This window comes from Copadichromis virginalis, linkage group LG4 (assembly GCF_057382275.1).
Source record: "Copadichromis virginalis isolate Kocher_CV1m ecotype Utaka linkage group LG4, C_Virginalis_male_GT1.1, whole genome shotgun sequence".
Lineage (NCBI taxonomy): Eukaryota > Metazoa > Chordata > Actinopteri > Cichliformes > Cichlidae > Copadichromis > Copadichromis virginalis.
The window spans coordinates 1,322,357-1,342,887 of record NC_140621.1 but is presented as its reverse complement, the minus strand read 5'-3'; the positions used below and the strand labels follow the sequence as shown (position 1 = coordinate 1,342,887).

The following is a 20,531-nucleotide window of genomic DNA, read 5'->3' as shown; positions in this document are numbered from 1 at the left end:
AACGGTTGCCTCAAGGCCCCACAATGATTGGTTTCCAGGACATGGACCAAGCTTAGTCGATTTCACTTTGAGTTTACTGCAATTTGTTACGTTTTTAGTCTAGGCAAGTAATTAAACGCAACAAGAAGTTTGCCCATTCACACCCCACCCAAGCAAGAACACCAACAATGATACCTTTTAAAGTGCTAAGCAGCCATTTATTTACTTCAGCAGTGAGCAATGCCAAAAATAACAAACAAAACTCCCTCGTGGTCCCTACGCTTCCCTACACAAAAATGAAAAAAAAAACCAAACAAAAGACAATTCACTTACCTAGCTTTCTAATGAAAAAACAGGAGAAAACTTATTCAACAAAAATGGCTTCTCACGCCTACTACGCTGCTGCAGTGAAGGATATATACAAAGTGAACAAAACGTACGATCGCTACTTGACAAATCTATTTACAGCTATTTACAAAATGGACATAATAACGCCAGACATACACACGAAAACTCTACACTGCAGTAAATCAACACACAGGTTCTTGGTTAAGTGGTGGAGGTTCGGGGAGAGGGGCCAGGTGGCTGTCATCCGGTAGTTAAGTACTGGAGGTGATCCGTCAATTATCCAATCCGAGGATAGGCAGAGATTCCACCCAGATACCTAGCAGCCACGCCCAGGTGTCCACCTCCTAGGAGAGAAAAGGGGAAAGATACCCACAGCCATCCTCTGGTGGGAGGAGTAACACAAAACAAACACATCACTGGATCATAACAAATTGAAGTCCTCTGTTAAAAAGGAAATTCAGTGAGGATCTGAATTTTCTGAAGGTTTCTAGACCAGGTTGATGTGTGGTAGACGGGGTCTCTGTAGAAGTCTGTAGGCTCCCATGTGTTTATCAGTGCTTTGGATTCATTCAGATACCACCTGCTGACTCCTGAGCAAAGAACATCTCACAAAGTGTTCACTCCAGGTTAACTCTGGCCTGAAAGAAATCCTCATTTTTAAACCATTTTTGAAATGTTTTTGTTTAGTTCTGGTTTTATTTTTAATGAATTCATTTATTTTGTTTCCGACTGTCTCCTGTTGTTGTCGCTGTTAACATGTTAAAGTCTGTGCTTTAAAGACGCAGGATGTGGTGCTTAGGATGTGGTGCTTGTGATGGTTTAAAAGAGGGTTCCAGCCTTAGAATGATTCTGTTTAAAGCATGTTGAGGCCTGAAGTGTCCAAACACAACCTAAAATTTCTCTTTGTGCTCAGGGCCTCATAGTTTGTGACTGGTGAGTAGTGATGGGTGATAACTAGGGCTGCCACAAACGGTTATTTTGATAGTCGACTAGTCACCGATTATTTTTGCGATTAGTCGACTAATCAGATCATCATCCATTGGACGTAAAAGTACAGCTTATTGCACCAGCAGCATCTGCTCTTATATAACTATCATTAGCTTACAGCTTTAAGTGTTTAAGGTGCTAACTAACAATAAAGACAAGATGATAGTTTATTGAATTTATGTCTGTGAAGGTTCTCAGTCATCCAGGTCATCGTAGTCAAAGGAGCTTGCAAAGAAAAGCGTCTGGACTTCTTTAAGTTGCTTGAAGACGTTTCACCTCTCATCCGAGAAGCTTCTTCAGTTCTAAGGTCAAATGGTGGAGAGTCCCAGATATAAACCTAGTGGGAGTTTCCCCCCACAGAGGGACAAAAGGACCCCCTGATGATCCTCTAATCGCCTGAGCCAAGGTGTGAAACTGGGTGTGGGTCCCAATCAGCCAGAGTTTCGGGTGTGTTCATTGTGAAACCTGGCCCCACCTTATTATTGAATTTAAATGAAATCTGCAGATTGTTTCGGTGGAGTTTAATAAACTCCTTGCTATCTAAAATATAACAGGACACCGGAGTAAATTCTCCAGCATCTCACACTTCTGATGATCAGCTGTCTGCTTGACGTTTATTCAGCTGTGTAAAAACTATAACTTTAATCTCAGCCAAACAGATTTACTCAGGAACAAATAAAATACTGAACAAAGCCAAACAATAACATTTTAAGTTATCTAAGTGACTCATATATCATGTTTAACCTGAGTAGCGAAAGACGGCGGTGGGTTTGAAAACGATTGGCCGGGAGTCCGGTGTTCTCACGGCTCTACTGAGCCTTGCCCCCGGCTAGCTATCAAGCTAGTGGGTAACAGACGTCTCCGAAAACGTCGGAGCGCTTTTGAAAATATGCGGTGTCTTGATAAACTGAGCAGATATTTGAGGTTTACACAGCTACATTCCCGCCTGAAAATATGTTAAACGTTTATTTTGTGACCCAGAAAGAATAATAAGATCCATCCATCCATCCATCCTCATCCGCTTTGTCCGGGGCCGGGTCGCGGGGGCAGCAGCCTAAGCAAAGAGGCCCAGACCTCCCTCTCCCCAGCCACCTCCTCCAGCTTGTCCGGGGGAATACCAAGGCGTTCCCAGGCCAGCCGAGAGATATAATCTCTCCAGCGTGTCCTGGGTCTGCCCCGGGGCCTCCTCCCGGTGGGACATGCCTGGAACACCTCACCCAGGAGGCGCCCAGGGGGCATCCTTGTCAGATGCCCGAACCACCTCAGCTGGCTCCTTTCGATGTGGAGCAGCAGCTGCTCTACTCTGAGCCCCTCCCGGATGGCCGAACTTCTCACCCTATCTCTAAGGGAGAGGCCAGCCACCCTTCGGAGGAAGCTCATTTCTGCCACTTGTATCCGCGATGTCGTTCTTTCGGTCACTACCCACAGCTCGTGGCCATAGGTGAGGGTTGGGACGTAGATCGACCGGTAAATTGAGAGCTTCGCTTTTACACTCAGCTCCCTCTTCACCACGACGGACCGGTGCAGCGTCCGCATTACTGCAGCTGCAGCCCCAATCCGTCTGTCGATCTCCGGCTCCCTTCTCCCATCACTCGCGAACAAGACCCCGAGATACTTGAACTCCTCCACTTGGGGCAGGAACTCATCCCCAACCCGGAGTGGGCACTCCACCCTTTTCCGGCTGAGAACCATAGCCTCAGATTTGGAGGTGCTGATCCTCATTCCCGCTGCTTCACACTCGGCTGCGAACCGTTCCAGTGCGAGCTGGAGGCCCTCACCCGATGAAGCCAACAGAACCACATCATCTGCAAAAATCAGAGATGAGATTCTGAGGCCACCAAAGCGAAAGCCCTCCGCCACTTGGCTGCGCCTAGAAATCCTGTCCATAAAAATTATGAACAGAACCGGAGACAAAGGGCAGCCCTGGCGGAGCCCATCACCCACCGGGAACGAGTCCGACTTATTGCCGGCAATGCGAACCAAGCTCTTGCAATGGTTGTATAGTGATCGAATGGCCCGTAGCAATGGGCCAGACACCCCATATTCCCGCAACACCTCCCACAGGACACCCCGAGGGACACGGTCGAATGCCTTCTCCAAGTCCACAAAACACATGTAGACTGGTTGGGCAAACTCCCATGCACCCTCAAGTACCTGGAGAGGATAAAGAGCTGGTCCAGTGTTCCGCGACCAGGACGAAAACTGCATTGTTCCTCCTGTATCCGAGGTTCGACTAACGGACGAACTCTCCTTTCCAGCACCCTGGCATAGACTTTCCCAGGGAGGCTGAGGAGTGTGATCCCCCTGTAGTTGGAACACATCCTCCGGTCCCCTTTCTTAAAGATGGGGACCACCACCCCGCTCTGCCAGTCCACAGGTACTGCCCCTGATCTCCACGCAACATTGCAGAGGCGTGTCAACCAGGACAGCCCTACAACGTCCAGAGCCTTCAGGAACTCGGGGCAGACCTCATCAACACCAGGGGCTCTGCCACCAAGGAGTTGTTTAACTGCCTCAGTGACCTCGCCCCCGGAAATTGGCGGGTCATTCCCCTCATCCCCAGACTCTGCTTCCTCCTCGGAAGACGTGTCAGTGGGATTAAGGAGGTCCTCGAAGTATTCCTTCCACCGCCTGACAATTTTCTCAGTCGACATCAGCAGCACTCCGCCAGCACTATACACAGTGCAGGTAGAGCACCGCTTTCCCCTCCTGAGACGTCTGACGGTTTGCCAGAATCTCTTCGAGGCAGTCCGAAAGTCTTTTTCCATGGCCTCTCCGAACTCCTCCCACACCCGAGTTTTTGCTTCAGCCACTGCCCGAGCCGCATTCCGCTTGGCCTGTCGATACCTGTCGGCTGCCTCCGGAGTCCCACAGGCTAACCAAGCCCGATAGGACTCCTTCTTCAGCCTAGTGGCTCCCTTCACCTCTGGTGTCCACCATTTGGTTTGGGGATTACCACCACGGCAGGCACCAACCACCTTGCGGCCGCAGCTCAATGCAGCAGCTTCGGCAATGGAGACGCTGAACATGGTCCATTCGGACTCAATGTCCCCAGTCTCCCTCGGAATGCTGTTGAAGCTCTGCCGGAGGTGTGCGTTGAAGATCTCGCGGACTGGGGCCTCTGCTAGACGTTCCCAGCACACCCTCACTACGTGTTTAGGTGCACCAGGTCTGTCCAGCGTCCTCCCCCGCCACCTGATCCAACTCACCACCAGGTGGTGATCAGTTGACAGCTCAGCCCCTCTCTTTACCCGAGTGTCCAGAACATATGGTCGCAGGTCTGCTGATACGATTACAAAATCGATCATCGACCTACGGCCTAGAGCATCCTGGTGCCACGTGCACTTATGGACACTGTTATGTTCGAACATGGTGTTCGTTATGGCCAAACTGTGATTAGCACAGAAGTCCAATAACAGAGCACCGCTCGGGTTCAGATCAGGGAGGCCGTTCCTCCCAATCACGCCCCTCCAGGTCTCGCTGTCGTTACCCACGTGAGCATTGAAGTCTCCCAGCAGGACAACAGAGTCTCCAGGTGGAGCACCTTCCAGCACCCCCCCCCAGGGACTCTAAGAAGGCTGGGTACTCTGAACTGCCACTCGGCGCATAAGCGCAGATGACAGTCAGGACCCGTTCCCCGACCCTAAGGCGCAGGGAACAAACCCTCTCGTCCACCGGGAAAAACCCCAACGTACCGGCAGCAAGCCGAGGGGATATTAGGATACCCACCCCAGCCCGCCGCCTCTCACCAAGGGCAACTCCAGACTGAGACAGAGTCCAGCCCCTCTCCAGGAGACTGGTTCCAGAGCCCAAGCCATGTGTAGAGGTGAGCCCGACTATATCTAGCCGGTACCTCTCAACCTCACGCACTAACTCAGGCTCCTTCCCCACCAGAGAGGTGACATTCCATGTCCCTATTGCCAGTCTTGGCAGCCGGGGGTCAGTCCGCCAGGGCCTCCGCTCCTGGCCGCCACCCGGCACACAATGCACCCGACCCCTATAATAAGAGTAATATTAAAACTAACTAGCTGCCGCCATTGTTGGAAACTGGAATTGCCTGAGCCGCGCTATGAATTCTGGGATAGGTTGGGCCACGAAGTATACACCGGACCCCTCTTTCAAATCTGGGGACATGAAGGGCGCATTTGTTGGAGTCTTCAAATTTGGACAGTCTTCGTCGTGTCGCTGTAACGTAATCGGCCTACTAATGCGGGCACAGGAGGATGCAGTTCCTGAATTTGGACACAGCTACGATACCGGACACAGCTGCTTCTTCTTCGGGGTTTAACGCCAGCTGGCATCCTTGTACATGCAGTGCTGCCATCTTCTGTTTGTCCGTTATTACACTCTTAAATCCTACTACTTATTTCTGCGTCTTTTGGGATCTTGCAAAGCTTCAAACGATGCGTCGACTGTTAAATCAGTCGTCGACGATTTTGATAGTTGACGTAATCATGACTAGTCAACATTCACACGTATTCACATTCCAATCGATGCAACATGGGGTCAGTATCATGCCTCGACCTCCTGAGCTACAGCTACCCCGCAGCCCAGAAGGTAAAACTGTTACCTGCTAAAAAAAAAAAAAAACCCTGAAGCCGTGAACAAACTCATCTTAGCCAAAAACACCTGCAGGCTGTAAAAGTAAAGCTGAGCTTCATTCATGTAACAGGAATCGTTGAGGAAATTTAGAGCATTAAATAAAAGAAGTCAACTGATAGTTATCTTTTGAGAGTTTTATTTTTGCAAGAAGGAATTCAGTCACACACGTGTGCACAACCAAACAGTTTGCCATGTTTTGTTTTGTTTTTGTTTGTTTTTTAAAGCAATGTAGGGATGGACACAGGAGACAGGTCGAACCAAGCACACATAAGAATGACAACAATAACAAAACACATCAGAGGACTGATGGCCTCATCAGTGACAACGATGAGGCCGCCTACAGGGAGGAGGTGGATCGTCTGGCTGAGTGGTGCGACACAAACAACCTGCTGCTTAACACCGAGAAGACCAAGGAGCTCATCGTGGACTACAGGAGGAATGCTGACCCACATCCACCCATCCACATTAAGGGGACGGCTGTGGAGCGTGTGAGCAGCTTCAAGTTCCTGGGAGTCCACATCTCCGAGGATCTCACCTGGACGACCAACTGCTCCAAGCTGGTCAAGAAGGCTCACCAGCGCCTCTTCTTCTTGAGGACTCTGAGGAAGAACCACCTGTCCTAAGACATCCTGGTGAACTTCTATCGCTGCACCATCGAGAGCATCCTGACCAACTGTATAACAGTCTGGTACGGGAACTGCTCTGCCTCGGACCGGAAGGCGTTGCAGAGGGTCGTGAAAACTGCCCAGCGCATCGCCGGAGCACCACTTCCTGCCATAAAAGACATCTACAGGAAGCGGTGTCTGAAAAGAGCTGGGAAAGTCATCAAAGACCCCAGTCACCCATCACATGGACTCTTCACCCTCCTGCCCTCTGGGAGGCGCTACAGGAGCCTCCGGACTAAGACCTCCAGGTACCGGAACAGCTTCTTCCCCACAGCTGTCAGACTCCTGAACTCTGCCTCCTGACATCTGACCCACATTAAACTCATGGACTGAACATACACACACCCACAATGGACAACTGTACCCTCAAACACACAATAATAACATGGACTGAACCACCACTCACAACCACCAGCACTTTATATAGCCTCTGTAGAATTATCCACACCCTCACTTATCTTAACTGCACTGCTGTATAGCTCTGTGTAAATAATCATTCTGTACATACGATAATTTTTAATCCTACAACTGTTTACAACTTGCATAGTTCCCATTTCTGTATAGCTGTATATCTCAGATTCTGTAAAGTTATTTATTTCATATTCTGTATAGTTTTTCATATTTATATCCTGTTCATAGCCTGTACATAGCTTGTACTCACTACAGCCTGTACATACTTATAGTTATAGAATATTCACAATATACTTCATACCGTGTACATTATAACATACCATAATAGACCCATTTCTGTAATATACTCACATATCTATTAGGGGTGCAACGATATTCGTATCGATATTGAACCGTTCGATACAGTGCTTTCGGTTCGGTACGCATATGTATCGAACAATACAACATTTGTAATTTATTTTATCAACTTTCCTTCTGACGATGCTGTCTGTGTTGAGCGCTCAGTGAATCTGCGTTCGACTACTCCGCCTAGGCTGCACTGTCGAGCGCAGATCCACTGAGCGCTCAACACAGACAGCATAGTCAGAAGGAAGAGCGCAGGGCACCTCCCCCACCCTCATTCAGATCTGGCGTTTGGAATTATTTTGGTTTTCATGTGACGTATGACCCTGAAGGTAAGCGAGTCATGGACTAAAGTAAAACAGTATGTTGGATGTGCCATGCAATGCTCAATTACATGGGTGGGAACTAGTGTGTTAGCGCAGTTAGCTCGTTAACGTGTTGGCCGTCTAGCCCCATGCACGGGGCGATCGGCGGTAGCTCGTTAACGGAGATTTTCCGTGTTGTGGCGTTAAGGTCATTTCAACGAGATTAACCTGAAAGCACTAGTGGGAACACAACGAATATGACTGCACATTTACACCGACATCATCCTAGTGCAAAGACAAAAACAACAAGCATGCTACTAACTTTAGCCGAGTCATTTAGACAGCTGTTAGCACATGATTCTCCTTATGCTGCTGAGAATATAGCCCAGAAGAAGCGGATAGTATAGCTTTTATTTTGGAAAGAGACATTTCTCTGTAATAAACTCTCTTTTCCAAAGATGCATGATTCCTCAATCAGATACAGGGCTTGCAATATCGCTAGCCTGACGTCCTGGGGCTAGCGATTTTTTTCAGTCGGGCTACCAAAATCTATCTCTTCCCTGCCCGTCGGGCTATTGTAGGAAGGAAAAATATATGTCAATGCTTTTGCATTCTTTCAGAAATGTAGCTGGGCAATTATGTCATTGGCATCGGTGAGCCACTGTCAATATGTGACATATTGAAGTCGCGTTTGAATTTGCGCTTGTTTTTTTGCTTTCACTTTGCAATCGTGCAAACTGTGTATAGAGAGCGACAGCACTGATCTGTGAGTGATGATAATTTGCGCACCAATTCCTCTGACATCATCTTATTAATCGTTAGCTTACTATGCAAACATGACAAGTGAAATCTCCCGCAGCAAGCTAAATGATGAGCTAAATAACCAGGGCTGCACATAAGTGGTCCGCAGGTGCGCATTCGCTGTCAAAATAAAAAACACGCACAAGGGTTAGGGTTAAATTTAAAAACTGTATTTTTGAGTTAAAATATATATTTATAATTTTAATAAATGACAAATTAAAAAGGCATGAACATTTTTTTTGTATCGAAAAAATATCGAACCGTGACACCAAAGTATCGAACCGAACCGAACCGTGAATTTTGTGTATCGTTGCACCCCTAATATCTATATTATTGCTAATATATATTGTAATATATCTATATCACTAAAGCACTTCTGGATGGATGCAAACTGCATTTCGTTGCCCTGTACCTGTGCATGTGCAATGACAATAAAGTTGAATTCTATTCTATTCTATGTCAGACAAGCCTGTCACTCATGTCATCTCTGGTGTGGATGTGGCTCATGCACGTGTATTCTCAGGGACCTGTGGTACACCAGCACCTGAGCAGCATAAGTGCACACTCAAAGGTATCAGGTGCTGTTCTGTAGGGAACAGCTGGTGCTGATGGGATTCTCCTGCAGGAGCTGCCATGGATCCAGTTGGCCCTCTCACCAATTCTGACCGTGGTATTCATGATGAGTAGCCCTTAGGAGGGTCGCTGCCAGTGCTTCCTCCTGAGCAGTTTAGCCCCAATCACCGGGTTTTACATCACACATATGGTGGGAGACGACGGTATCTCTGACCATCAGGGAAACTCAGAAGCGTTGATTTCAGTGAAGTCCATCATGACATGGCCAAAGGGTTTTCAGGTTGTGTTTCCTGGGTTAGTAACACAAATCATGCAAGAACAACAACACTTATCTTCATGGGTAGATGATCCTATAGCCAGCATTCCTCCTTCTGATGGATGGTGCAGCGCAACAGTAGAAGCACATTTCCAACCATGACGCAAGTTGTTTGTTGGTAAGTGGTTTTGGTGTGCAGTTTAGCTTCAGTGTGTTTGGGAGACACAACTGTAGTCATAGCTGAAATCTGACGCCTCAGGAAATCTAAATGTAGAACAGAATTAAACTCACGGCTTATTGCTGAGCTTGTGTGTAAACTAAGGAGGAACTAGAGCGTAAGGAACTGATCAAACACACAACACTGAGGGATCGCAACAAGTGATGGAATAAAACAGGCTTAAATACACACCAGGGTCCACAGGTGAGCAGAGCTAAGACGCAAATCTGAACATATCTCCAACTCACCATTAGAAACATTACTTCTGTTTAGAAGGGTGAGCAAACACACTCTTAAATGTACATGGAGATATTTATGGACTTTATCAGGAGTATGAACTTCTCTGATGAGGACGTGGCCAAAAACGAGGCAGCTGATGAAGATGCTGCTGGAGAAATGAGGAAGAAAATATTAACCTGGATATGACGTGTAATTGATTTTGCTGTTTTTTGTGTGTGTTATGATCACAACTATCAGTTTCTGTTAATTGTTCTTTTTGATCAATGAAAAGATGATTAACATATAATTATTTAAAAAATGCAAACCCTACACACAGATGTTTCAGGCTTTATTTGGAAAATATATCATGAGAGCGATACAGCACTGAATAGGCAGGACCCTGCTTTGTACTCAGATTAAAAAAATGACCTAAACAGAAGAAAGGTAAAAAATAGATTCAATCAACATCCAAAACACTTTAAATAAAAAGGATACAGTGATTAAAGTATTCAAGTCAGGCTGCGATGGGTGTAGAGACAATGTGAGCCTGCACAACGAAGGGAGAGGCGCTTCAACGAACGTCTGTCTCCAATCAAATCTGTCAGTCACAGCTTTGCATACATACACTGTGCACTTTGCATTTCATCAACCGTGACACTGGCCAAAAACAAACAAACAAAAAACACTGTAAACCTTCACTTCTGCTGTATCACCACTGGCCTCATGTGTAATTCTACAGTACATCAATAGGATCATAACATGATAATATAAGGACAACACGTTTACACAAAGCACAATTAGGGATGTGAAGTGGTGCTGATTCTCATCATAACTTAATCCCACAATCTGCAGCTTTTCCATCATTCAAGGCTCCAGATGCACAGACCAGCTGGTGCTTCAGTTCAGCCAACCTATCAGGGAACACTGCTGCTGTATTTGCAGTGTTGCTATGGATAACATCATGTGAGAAAGCAGTCGATTAAAAATAAGTTAAATGAATGTGCATAAAACCATCAGAGAGGAGCCGGGCGTTGTGTTGAGACTGCAGAACTGCATTTCTGGAAATCGTCCTTCATACAGACACATCAGTGATGTTTAAAGCCACGAGGAGCAAGTTCCAACTTTCTGAAGTGACCCTATCATGTGGGCATCAAGAATGGGTCCAAAAACCTGTGCTCAGCAGGAATGATCATGAGAACAGTTTGTGTGAACATGGGAAAGTTAACAACGCAGCTCCTTTCCCGAGACAGGCACATCGAGCCAACGTTAGCAGAAACGAATGCCCCCGTTATCCTCGCTGTGTCACGCACCAATTATGACATCACGTGTCACGTGACAGAATCTTTGCGGCACTTTGGCCAGCCGTGCACCTCTTGCTTTTTGTAACTTTGTGCACTGCGCCTGCTGCAGCTGGGATCGGGTCGCTTTGAACCGCCATTTGAATCATATTCCAGTACAGAAGCTGAGATGTTGGATCAGGTAGAAAAAAAACAAGTGTGGAAAAAAACTTTGCAATAAAACACTCGATGAAGTCTTGGCTTCTGGTTTTGAAATACAACTGACTGTGAGACAAGGCTGTGGCGGCGAGTGAAGCGACCACTGCGGCGGATGTACTGGCCCTTAATACAGAGCTCAAGTAAGAAGGAGAACGTTTGGTCTGGTTCTAAGCTTTGGAACAACCACTGGTCATGTGGCTTGGAAAAAATTTTAAGTAGTAATTATTAAATGTAAGCTAATCTAGTGAGGTTTCGAAACACAGACAAAACCAATGATATGAGCTGTGTCCCAATTCCTAGGCTGCATCCTTCAAAGGACCCGTCCTTTGCAGTCTACGTGGGCCGGGTCCTCCAAAGACCGAGAAGGCCGTAAGTGCGAGGCTGTGAAATTGGACGGTCTAGCCTTTAGTTTTACGTCGCCGCGGTCTCGGTGGAGTTTAATAAACTCGGCCATCTGCTCCTTGCTATCTAAAATATGACAGGACACTGGAGTAAACTCTCGACTGTCTCACACTTTGACGTTTGACGTTTATTCAGCTGTGTGACAACTACAAATTTAATCTCAGCCAAACCGATTTACTCAGGAACAAATAAAACACAAAGCCAAACAATAACATTTTAAGTTATCTAAGCGACATATATATCATGTTTAACCTGAGTAGTCGTTTTTGAAAACAATGTGCCGGGAGTCCGGTGTTCTCACCGGCTCTAGTGACCCTTGACCTCCCGGTCAGCTATCGAGCTGGTGGGTAACAGACATCTCTGAAAACGTCGGAGCGCATTTGCAAATATGTGGTGTCTTGATAAACCGAACTGATATTTGAAGTTTAAAAGGCTGCTTTCTCGCCTGAAAATATGCTCAAAGTTTATTTTGTGACCCAAAAAGAATAATAAGAGTAATATTAAAACTTAGTAGCGGCTGCCATTGTTGAAAACTGGAATTGGCTGGGCTATGAATTCTGGGATAGGTTGGGGCATGAAGGACACGCCCTTCAAATCCGGGGAAATGAAGGACCCATTTCCGGCTGCATTTGGACATATTCAGCCTTCAAATGCGGCCTCCGAAGGATGCGACATAGGTTTTGGGACACAGCTACAAAGATGTACCCAGGCCGGTTTTACCAAATGGAACCTGTAGTTTTTACTATATTCACAAAGTGATCAACATGAAGGTTTCTTGAAGTGTTAAGAGTCGATGCGCTCTCTTTTCATGAAACGTTGCTGGATGGTTGCATTGCTAAAGCTCACAGAACAGAGGCTAAACCCGGAGTTACATCATGATAGCAGTTCTCTATACAAGTCACACATTGCAAAAGAAAGGTTTTACCCTAAACAGACAGAAAAGTGTGGACATGTGCTCACGGATGTTTCATTGGTCTCATGTAAGATTGTTTTCTTCACTGGAAGAAGTGAATTTCAAGTTTGCTGAAAAGTGGAAATGCGACACCTGAGATTTTCCAGCCGTCACTGGTGTTTGTGGCAATGACGCCTCCTGCAGTACATCTGCACTTGTTTGGTTGACACTTCTGTCCATTGTGATGCCACGCTGTGGTTGGGCTCAAATAACGCAGCTGTCCTGATCCCCACCCTGTCCAACTGGACTGTCTTCTGGAGCCAAGTCCACCTCCAAAAAGTCGGCTTGGTCACTATTCTGAGATATTTTCACCTCTTCTGCATTCTCTTGGACTCTGCTCCCTCTTTGGCACGTTCTAGACTTGGCAGGGCCAACCAGAGCCAGACAGATGGCACTAAGACCTGTGCCTGCTGCACAGGAGTAGAAAGCAGCACCATAGTTGTCAGTGATGTCCACCAGCATACCTGGGGAAAAATTAGACAGCTGTTAAGACTTTATACCCAGAGATGTGTTAAATCAAACCGAAGAAGTAGGCGCTCATACCTCCCAGCGGTGGTCCAGCAAGTGCAGCAAAGCTCTGAATGAAAACATACACTCCCACAGATGACGGCATCTTCTCGATGCCCACGACATCTTCTTCAGCCAGCATGGGAATGTGCGTGGAGCCCACAGTGCCCATGATGAAGCCAAAGAAGCCGGAGCAGATTGCCAAACCCCAGAACTCCCACGCGATAGTGAAGGCCACCAGAACCAAGCTCATCAGAACCACACACCCCAACAACACCAAGGTCTTTCTGAATCGGACTTTGTTTAGCACCACTCCGATGAGCAAGCGGCCGAAGATGTCAGCCACAGCCATCACAGACAGCATATAGGAGGCCATGGTGGATTCCACACCCCTGCTTTTGCTCAGTTCAATGATGTAGAGCTGTGGCGCAAAGAAGCCAAGAGTGGCGAATAGACCGAAAAGGGAGTAACAGATGAAGCCAGGGTCTTTAAGGACTGAGAAGTCCAGAAGTTTGGAACCTGTGGAACTTACAGGGCCCCTATCTAGCTCTGCCAGTTCCCCCTTGTCCTCACTGACTTGAGCAGAAGGAATGGACAGTGATATGTCCTCACCGTCTTTGTCCGGCACTTTGTCCTTCCACTCCATCAGAGCTTTGGTTTCTCCTTCTGCATTTCTCAGGTCTACATTTGAGGCAGACAGGGAGGTGACACCAGAGTCCTGTGAACCTTGGGAGATGTCCGAACTGATGGAGGTTCTGGTTTGTTCATTTTCCAGCTCGTAAACAGCCTGCATCTCTTTCACGGAGAGCGTCTCGTCATCATGTTTCTTTAAAGGTTCTTCCTCGATGACGATTGGACGAAGGAGAACCCCACAGCCAATCACAGATGCTTGAATTATACCTAGAATCACTAGACAGAAGCGCCAGCCAATATGCTCCTTCAGTGTAGTGAAAGCTGTGGAAAAATGGGAGGTACGAGGAGAAGAACAATCAGAATATAGGTCACAAGCCATTTCTGATGTAAAGGCTCTTTTATCACTTACCTGGGGCAAATACAAACATAGCAACAGATTCTCCTGAAGAAGCCATCGAGGTGACGAGCGCTCGCCGTCCAGAAAAGTACTGGGCTAGGATGGTGATAGTGGGGAGGAAGCTGAGGCAGTAGCCAAGGCCTGTAAAGAAAGGAGAAGAGAAAAAGGGGACATGACAGCCACTGGTCCGCATGGTAGAACACTGCTAGGGGGGTGGGTCAAAGATTCAGGGTGTCAGGCCACTCCTTTGTCAAAGATGGTAGGCTGCTTGTGATGACTCGGGTTTGCTACAGCTGCTGCTGAAAGACAAAAGGCATGTAAAGACAAAAAAAAGAGAGATGGGGGAGAGAGAAGGAGTTGCCAAGTTAGCTGGAGTCCACTTCACAGGCCGACATGGTCATTAGGGTGGGAGAGCTAGCAGTGCTTTCTGTCCAAGAAAAAAGCAAGTTAATGTGCCTTGATGACATTTCACTCCACCAACTGGTTCGTCATTCAATCTGTCACTTTGGTTAAGTCAATTTACTGCTCTGTCTTCACTTGCTTCAGTTTTATTACACCTGATCCCAAAGTACAATTTGTGTTTTGGGAACTATTTTACTTTCCTGTTCTGCTCTGTTCTGTCAGTCCTGGACAGCTAAGACATCAGAGTAGACCTGACTGGATGGTGTTTGGGAGAGGCCGTTCACCTCTCACTCATTGCACAGTTGTGGAAGAAATACATTGTAGCAGATTTTGTTGCTCACACTGCTAGGAGTCCCTTTAGATCAAGTCAAAGAATTCACAGGGTGTTAAATAAGACAAACACATCTGCAAAAGTAAAGCTCAGTAAACGGCACACTGTGGTGACAAAAACAGACACAGAGGTGTGGAAAAGCTTGTGTCTTTTTAGTACCTGCTACAATCCCAGTGGTAATGTACATCTCAGTGACGGAGCTGGTAAAGGCAGAGGTGATAGTTCCCAGGCTAATAAGGAAGCCTCCCGTCATGACCACAGGTCGATAGCCAAAGCGGTTGCTCAGCATTGTCGACAGCGGAGCTGAGGATGAAAATCACAACAGCAATGTATTGTTATGTATTGTGATACGCATCATAGGCAAAGTCTAATACCAGGAGGGGGCCAAGAATTGATCCTTCCTGATATGGAGTCCATACAGGGCTGGACTGGGACAAAAAATCAGCCCGGGCATTTTGACTAATGACCGGCCCACCATGGTATTATAGGAAAAGCCATAAAGCCTTTATAATAAACTTAAACCTACACCATCCTCCTTATTCTGGTATTCTAAACAGTAGTTAGCAAAAATATAAAACAACCTAATTTATAATTACATATACCTGGATTGTGGTGAAATGGAAATGGAAAGAGTTTATATTAATCTTTGCTCGTAGTGCCCCATAGAAAGCTTTCCAAAGAGCTCTGGGCCTTTCTCAGAAATTATATCTACTGAAAGTCTGTTACTGAGAAAGACATGTTGGACCAATACATGAGCTCTGGCAACACTTTGCTAGACCCGCCCCTGCACAGTTACCAGCTGTCAGCTACTTAGAAAAGGATCCTGGTGTTATTTGTCTCTCAGAAACAGTTCATAACTTCAACTCATCCATGTCACCTAAAAGGTAAACCTGTTTCTTCATCACAGCTCTGATGATTCAGTAAGGACATCTCCTGGTTTCATCTTCATGTTTCCCTCTCACCACATATCCAAACTGACATCATGACCAGCAGCTTTACAGCTGTGGCTCCAGCAAACATCAGCTGATACTAGAAATTAATATTAAATAAATTCTAACAACAGCTGATCAAGCTTAAACGTGCTGCTGTTGTTTAGCGCGACATCCGCTGGTTTCCTCTTTCTGGCACAAAGTGGGCGATAAACAAACGAGAGAGACGATCAGCTGATCATTGATCAGTTTCATGATTGAATTAGCAACTTTCTAGCTGAAGTAGTACGGGACAAATCGCGTTCCTTTTCACCTCAACTTTAGTTCGACCTCCTCGGCTGTAATTGGTCCAGCCCAGAGTTGATCATGACCAACTGGCCAATCCACCACCGTTCATTTATACCGTAAAAAATGAGAAAAAGAAATAAAACCCCATCGGCCCATAAAAACGACAAATCAAGAGCGGCCCATCGGGCAAATGTATGCCCGATGGCCAGTCCAGCCCTGAGTCCATATCTCCATCATCTATAATCTGAACAACACAAGGGCCATTTTTCCGATCTATCTAGATATTATTTGTATAATAGTATTAAAGCATTCGTTAGTTCTGCAACTGGCTGGCCAGGGTGTGCCCTGCCTCTTGCCCTGTGTTTGCTGGGACACGCTTTGTAAAGGTTTAAGAAACAGGAAGGTTAGGAAATGGGCCCTGACACTACCTCCTGGCTTTGTCTTACATTCAATTTGTCTGCATGCACAAAGTCTCTTAAAAACTTAAAGAGTGCAGGAGAAGAGACTGACCAGAGAAGGCGAAAACGAAGACACAGATGGAAATGACCCACGACACACGGCTGTTGCTCTCCCCAAACTCTTCCATCAGATCCTGGAGGAAGACACCCAGGCTCTTGATGACCCCATAGGTGCAGACCTCCACTAGGAAAAAAGCCAGAGCCACAACCCAGCCCCAACCACCATCGGGGACCTCTGGGTAAATGTTTGGACCCAGACAACTTTGGACATTGGGTATCTTCATTGCTAAACCAAGTCACCTGCAGGAAGAGATGGAAAAAACAGTTATAATTGGAGGTCAAAGGTGAATTTGCTGATTTTGGGCCATTTGGCAGCAGCAGGACTTCAGCAGAAGCAGAGATGTTTTAAATAAAAACAGCCCTTTGCTGCTGCTGAGCACCAAGTCGGGCACATTTAACAGAAATAGCACTGGTTAATAAAGAAGAACCAATACTTTGACCGTAAAGTAACTAGTCCATTTAACATAAGCCCACTCCATATACCTCAGTGAAACCACTTCCTTTGTCAGATGTACTACACAAAGAGAATAAGAGATAACAAATTTAATTACCCGCTTGATTTCACTGGAATAAAGAAATTTAAATATTAAACTACAATTTTGTAAAAATGCTGAATCTCTGCTTTTGCATTGTTTAGAAGACAAACTAAGGTGGTCACTTATTTTTAAATTGGCTCTTTACTGTAAAAGCCAGGGTAAGACTCGAGTGGGTTGAGTTTAGAACAGCCTGTGCGATGCATGTCTTTCATGTTGACACACTCTTATTCCATTCTTTGCACACTTAAAAATCAAACCAGGAGTGTTTTCAGGCAGCATTTTGTCTGCACAAGGTCTTTTACCCTGAAAGTTAACTCCCTCATCTGCTTTGTGCAACTCTGATGCACATCTAACAAACTCACACTGAAATCACAAGTTAAAAAGTTAAAATAAACATTTTTAACTAATAAAACTGATTTTTAATGTCACAAATTTAATACACCATTTTCTTATACAACTACAGATGTTTTGGTTCACGGGTATTAAAAATATAGTTATCTCTAATTAACTGCCAATTTAACAATGTTTGGTCTGTTTAACAGTGTGAATATATTAAGTCCTAGCATGAAAACTGCAACTCAAGTCTACACTACTCGATGCAGAAACTATCTGCATTTATTCTTTAACCTGAAAATCTTCAAGCAACAAACTTTGATTTAAAGTAAAGTCAACTTTTCCTTAAAAACACGAAGCTTTCCAGGTTTGAGAACAACTACACCTGTAATACCATTAACAATGTAACAAACAAACGAATGTGTCAGTCATGAAATTAACCCTTAGATGAGCCTGAAAATCCACCTTTCCCAAAACTGATGTAAAGATATTATTTATTAATATTCTTTCCCACAGCCTGAAATATACATAGCTAAAATGAATTATGATTCTTTATATTTGAACCCTTTCCAGTATATCTACGTAACACCACTGGTTTTTATGGAGAACAAAACTAAAAAGTTTTCTTCAATGATCGGTAGCAACATTGATTTTCAGGCATTATTATTTTTTCTGTAACGTCAGATTTAAAAAGAAAAAAGTCTCACTTGATGTCCTAAAAACAGAAATGGCAGCTTAGAAAATCATTCTGGTTCAACACTACTATGCTTAAGTACAACACTGAGGTGCATACACATCACAGATCTGCTGGAAACTGACAACAATGTAACATATTGTTTGTTTAAATAGTTTAACCTGTTACTGTGTTGGAGCAACTGTAACCCACATCATTTCCTTAGGGATTAATAAAGTATTGTGATGATATGGTAGTACTGTGGGAGCATGTGATCAGAATTTCTCACCATCTTTGAATCATTAATAAAATAATCAGAACACCGAGAATGACAGGATGGTTCCGACCTTAAACAAGTATTAGTGTACAGATTATTAGACACACACTAAATATGGACAGTAGAATAATGAAAGCTGCCTCTGCCAACTTTAAAAGTAAAAAGCTACACAGTATGAAAAAGATACGGCCTAAATACTGACGCGGTATCCGTTAGGGCTGCCTGTGTTCGACATATCCGCAGTGCAGAGGAAGGATGATGTCAATATATCGCGTCCGTGGGCTTTCTTACCCACTAAAACACAGCGCAGAAGTTATTTCTTGACTCCTGCTGCTATTAACTGTGAAAGGTTTCTAATAATGTCGCTTCATTCGAGTCTTGAAGTGATTTCTGTGCGCCTTTGATAGAATAATAAATACGTCAGTAAAGTATAGTTCAGATAATAAACCTTAGAAAATGTTAACATTAGGCGCTACCGCTGTACCGCACCTCTCAGCACCCGAGGCTCGACAGCATCCTACCGCCGGACGGACCAACGTAGGTCGGACTTACCTCCAGAGCAGTGAGGGAGGACAGCCGTGTGATGGAGCAAAGTTCTCCTATCTCATGATCATTATAGTGGGGCTGTCTGGACGAACACTGGGCGGAACCTGTCTCAGACTGTAATATCTACGTATTGCAAACAATATGTGAAGGATGAAAGTGGTCCGGCTTAGACACAAAGGCGTCCAGGCTCAGGGAGCTGCACTTTTTGTCTTCAGCGGATGATTTCCTGCCTGCTTTGGCAGCTCTTTACCGGCTCAAGCCGGTATTCAAACGCGGGCGCGCAGGTCTGGACTTCGTGAACGCGCAAGGTTCCTCGTGCAACATAACTGACGACACAGAACGTCGCGTAGTGCCTGCAGACCGGCGCCGCGCCCGGTAGCGTGAAAAACAACGCTGCAGACTGAGCTAATTGTTCCTAGTGGATGAGGTGCGTTGGAGGGTACGTTTGAGATTCACAGCCATAAATAAATCACCACGAAACACGAGCCCACGGTCAGTGTTTATCGGTTTAACACTCCACATCTAGCAAGTCATCAACAGCGCTGCACATGAAGGGCTTTTAAATGGCGCGTACTCTCACATAAAGCTTCCCTCGTGTGACACACACGCTTTTTATCGCACATCCCTGCGAATCATGGCGCGCGCTACAAGCCCACGAAGCGCGCGGCTGCCACAAACAGGTTTATTCCAGTTGGGAGGAGGTTTGTACCAGTCGGGCTGGAGGTCCGTGTGTGTGTGTGTGTGTGTGTGTGTGTGTGTGTGTGTGTGTGTGTGTGTGTGTGTGTGTGTGTGTGTGTGTGTGTTGGTTTTCCGAATAAGACAGTCGTGTTATAATGTATATGGTCAACAAACTGAGGCAAATAGAAGAAATACGAGCATCAGAGGACCGAAAGGCTTCTTCCCACACGTGTTTGTTTCTTCACCATTAACTCAGCACCACGAGCTTAGAACATTTATAGATTACTACAATAACTACAAACCTGTTCGACTCTTAATCAGTAGAAGGGACGCAGCTTTCTAGTTCAGCAGATATTTGATAAATAGTCCTCATTTAGTTAGTAATGCATAAATGTTGCACGCCTCTGACCGACCCACAAACTGTGGTTGGTACTGGTGGAAGCATAAAAGACAAAGAGAACATCCTGATATTTTTAATCATTCGGTTTTTTCCACTACTCAAGTAAAACTTGAATAATGAAAAAGTAAAACTGCTGTGAAAAAACTGCCAAGCAGTTCCAAGATACACTAGATATTTTTAGTTATGATTTAACCACTCACATTTCAGGATGGTTGATGAGTATCAGCATTATTTTTGCCGGTTTTTTGTTATAAATAATGAACAACTCACCTTTCTTTTAGCTGTGACAAATCCTTTGACTTATTTGAAAGAGGTGCCCTGACCTGAAATACTTTTATGTGTGATACAGAGGTGTGGAAAGACAAGGTCCAGCCCTAAAATCTGATAGGACACCCCAGACAAAGCCAACCCTGCTCCAAGAAAAATAGATTCCCACAGAAGGATTTGAAGGAAACGTGTTGTCACCCAAAACTCTGTTACCACAAAGAGGACATTTGGAAAGAAGCAGATAATATTTGTCTTCACTGA

At 45.4% G+C, this 20,531-nt stretch overlaps 1 protein-coding gene across 4 annotated transcripts; it reads right to left on the bottom strand.

Annotated features, from left to right (window-relative positions):
* Positions 1 to 10,041: 10,041 nt before the first annotated feature.
* Positions 10,042 to 20,298, bottom strand: slc16a6b (solute carrier family 16 member 6b). 4 transcript variants are annotated; one of them, XM_085453058.1, is made up of 6 exons: positions 20,274 to 20,298; positions 16,553 to 16,800; positions 14,985 to 15,128; positions 14,105 to 14,233; positions 13,099 to 14,016; positions 10,042 to 13,019 (listed from the first exon to the last, which is right to left on the bottom strand). In XM_085453058.1, exons 2-6 carry the CDS (start codon positions 16,782 to 16,784, stop codon positions 12,760 to 12,762), a joined length of 1,683 nt encoding a protein of 560 aa, XP_085309184.1. In that variant the 5' UTR covers positions 16,785 to 16,800; positions 20,274 to 20,298; the 3' UTR covers positions 10,042 to 12,759. The 4 variants fall into 4 exon arrangements, with proteins under 4 accessions (XP_085309184.1, XP_085309183.1, XP_085309187.1 ...); XM_085453057.1 differs by lacking the exon at positions 20,274 to 20,298 and adding an exon at positions 18,932 to 19,222; XM_085453061.1 differs by lacking the exons at positions 16,553 to 16,800; positions 20,274 to 20,298 and having other exon boundaries at positions 14,105 to 14,388; positions 14,985 to 15,049.
* Between the last annotated feature and the right edge of the window lie 233 nt (positions 20,299 to 20,531).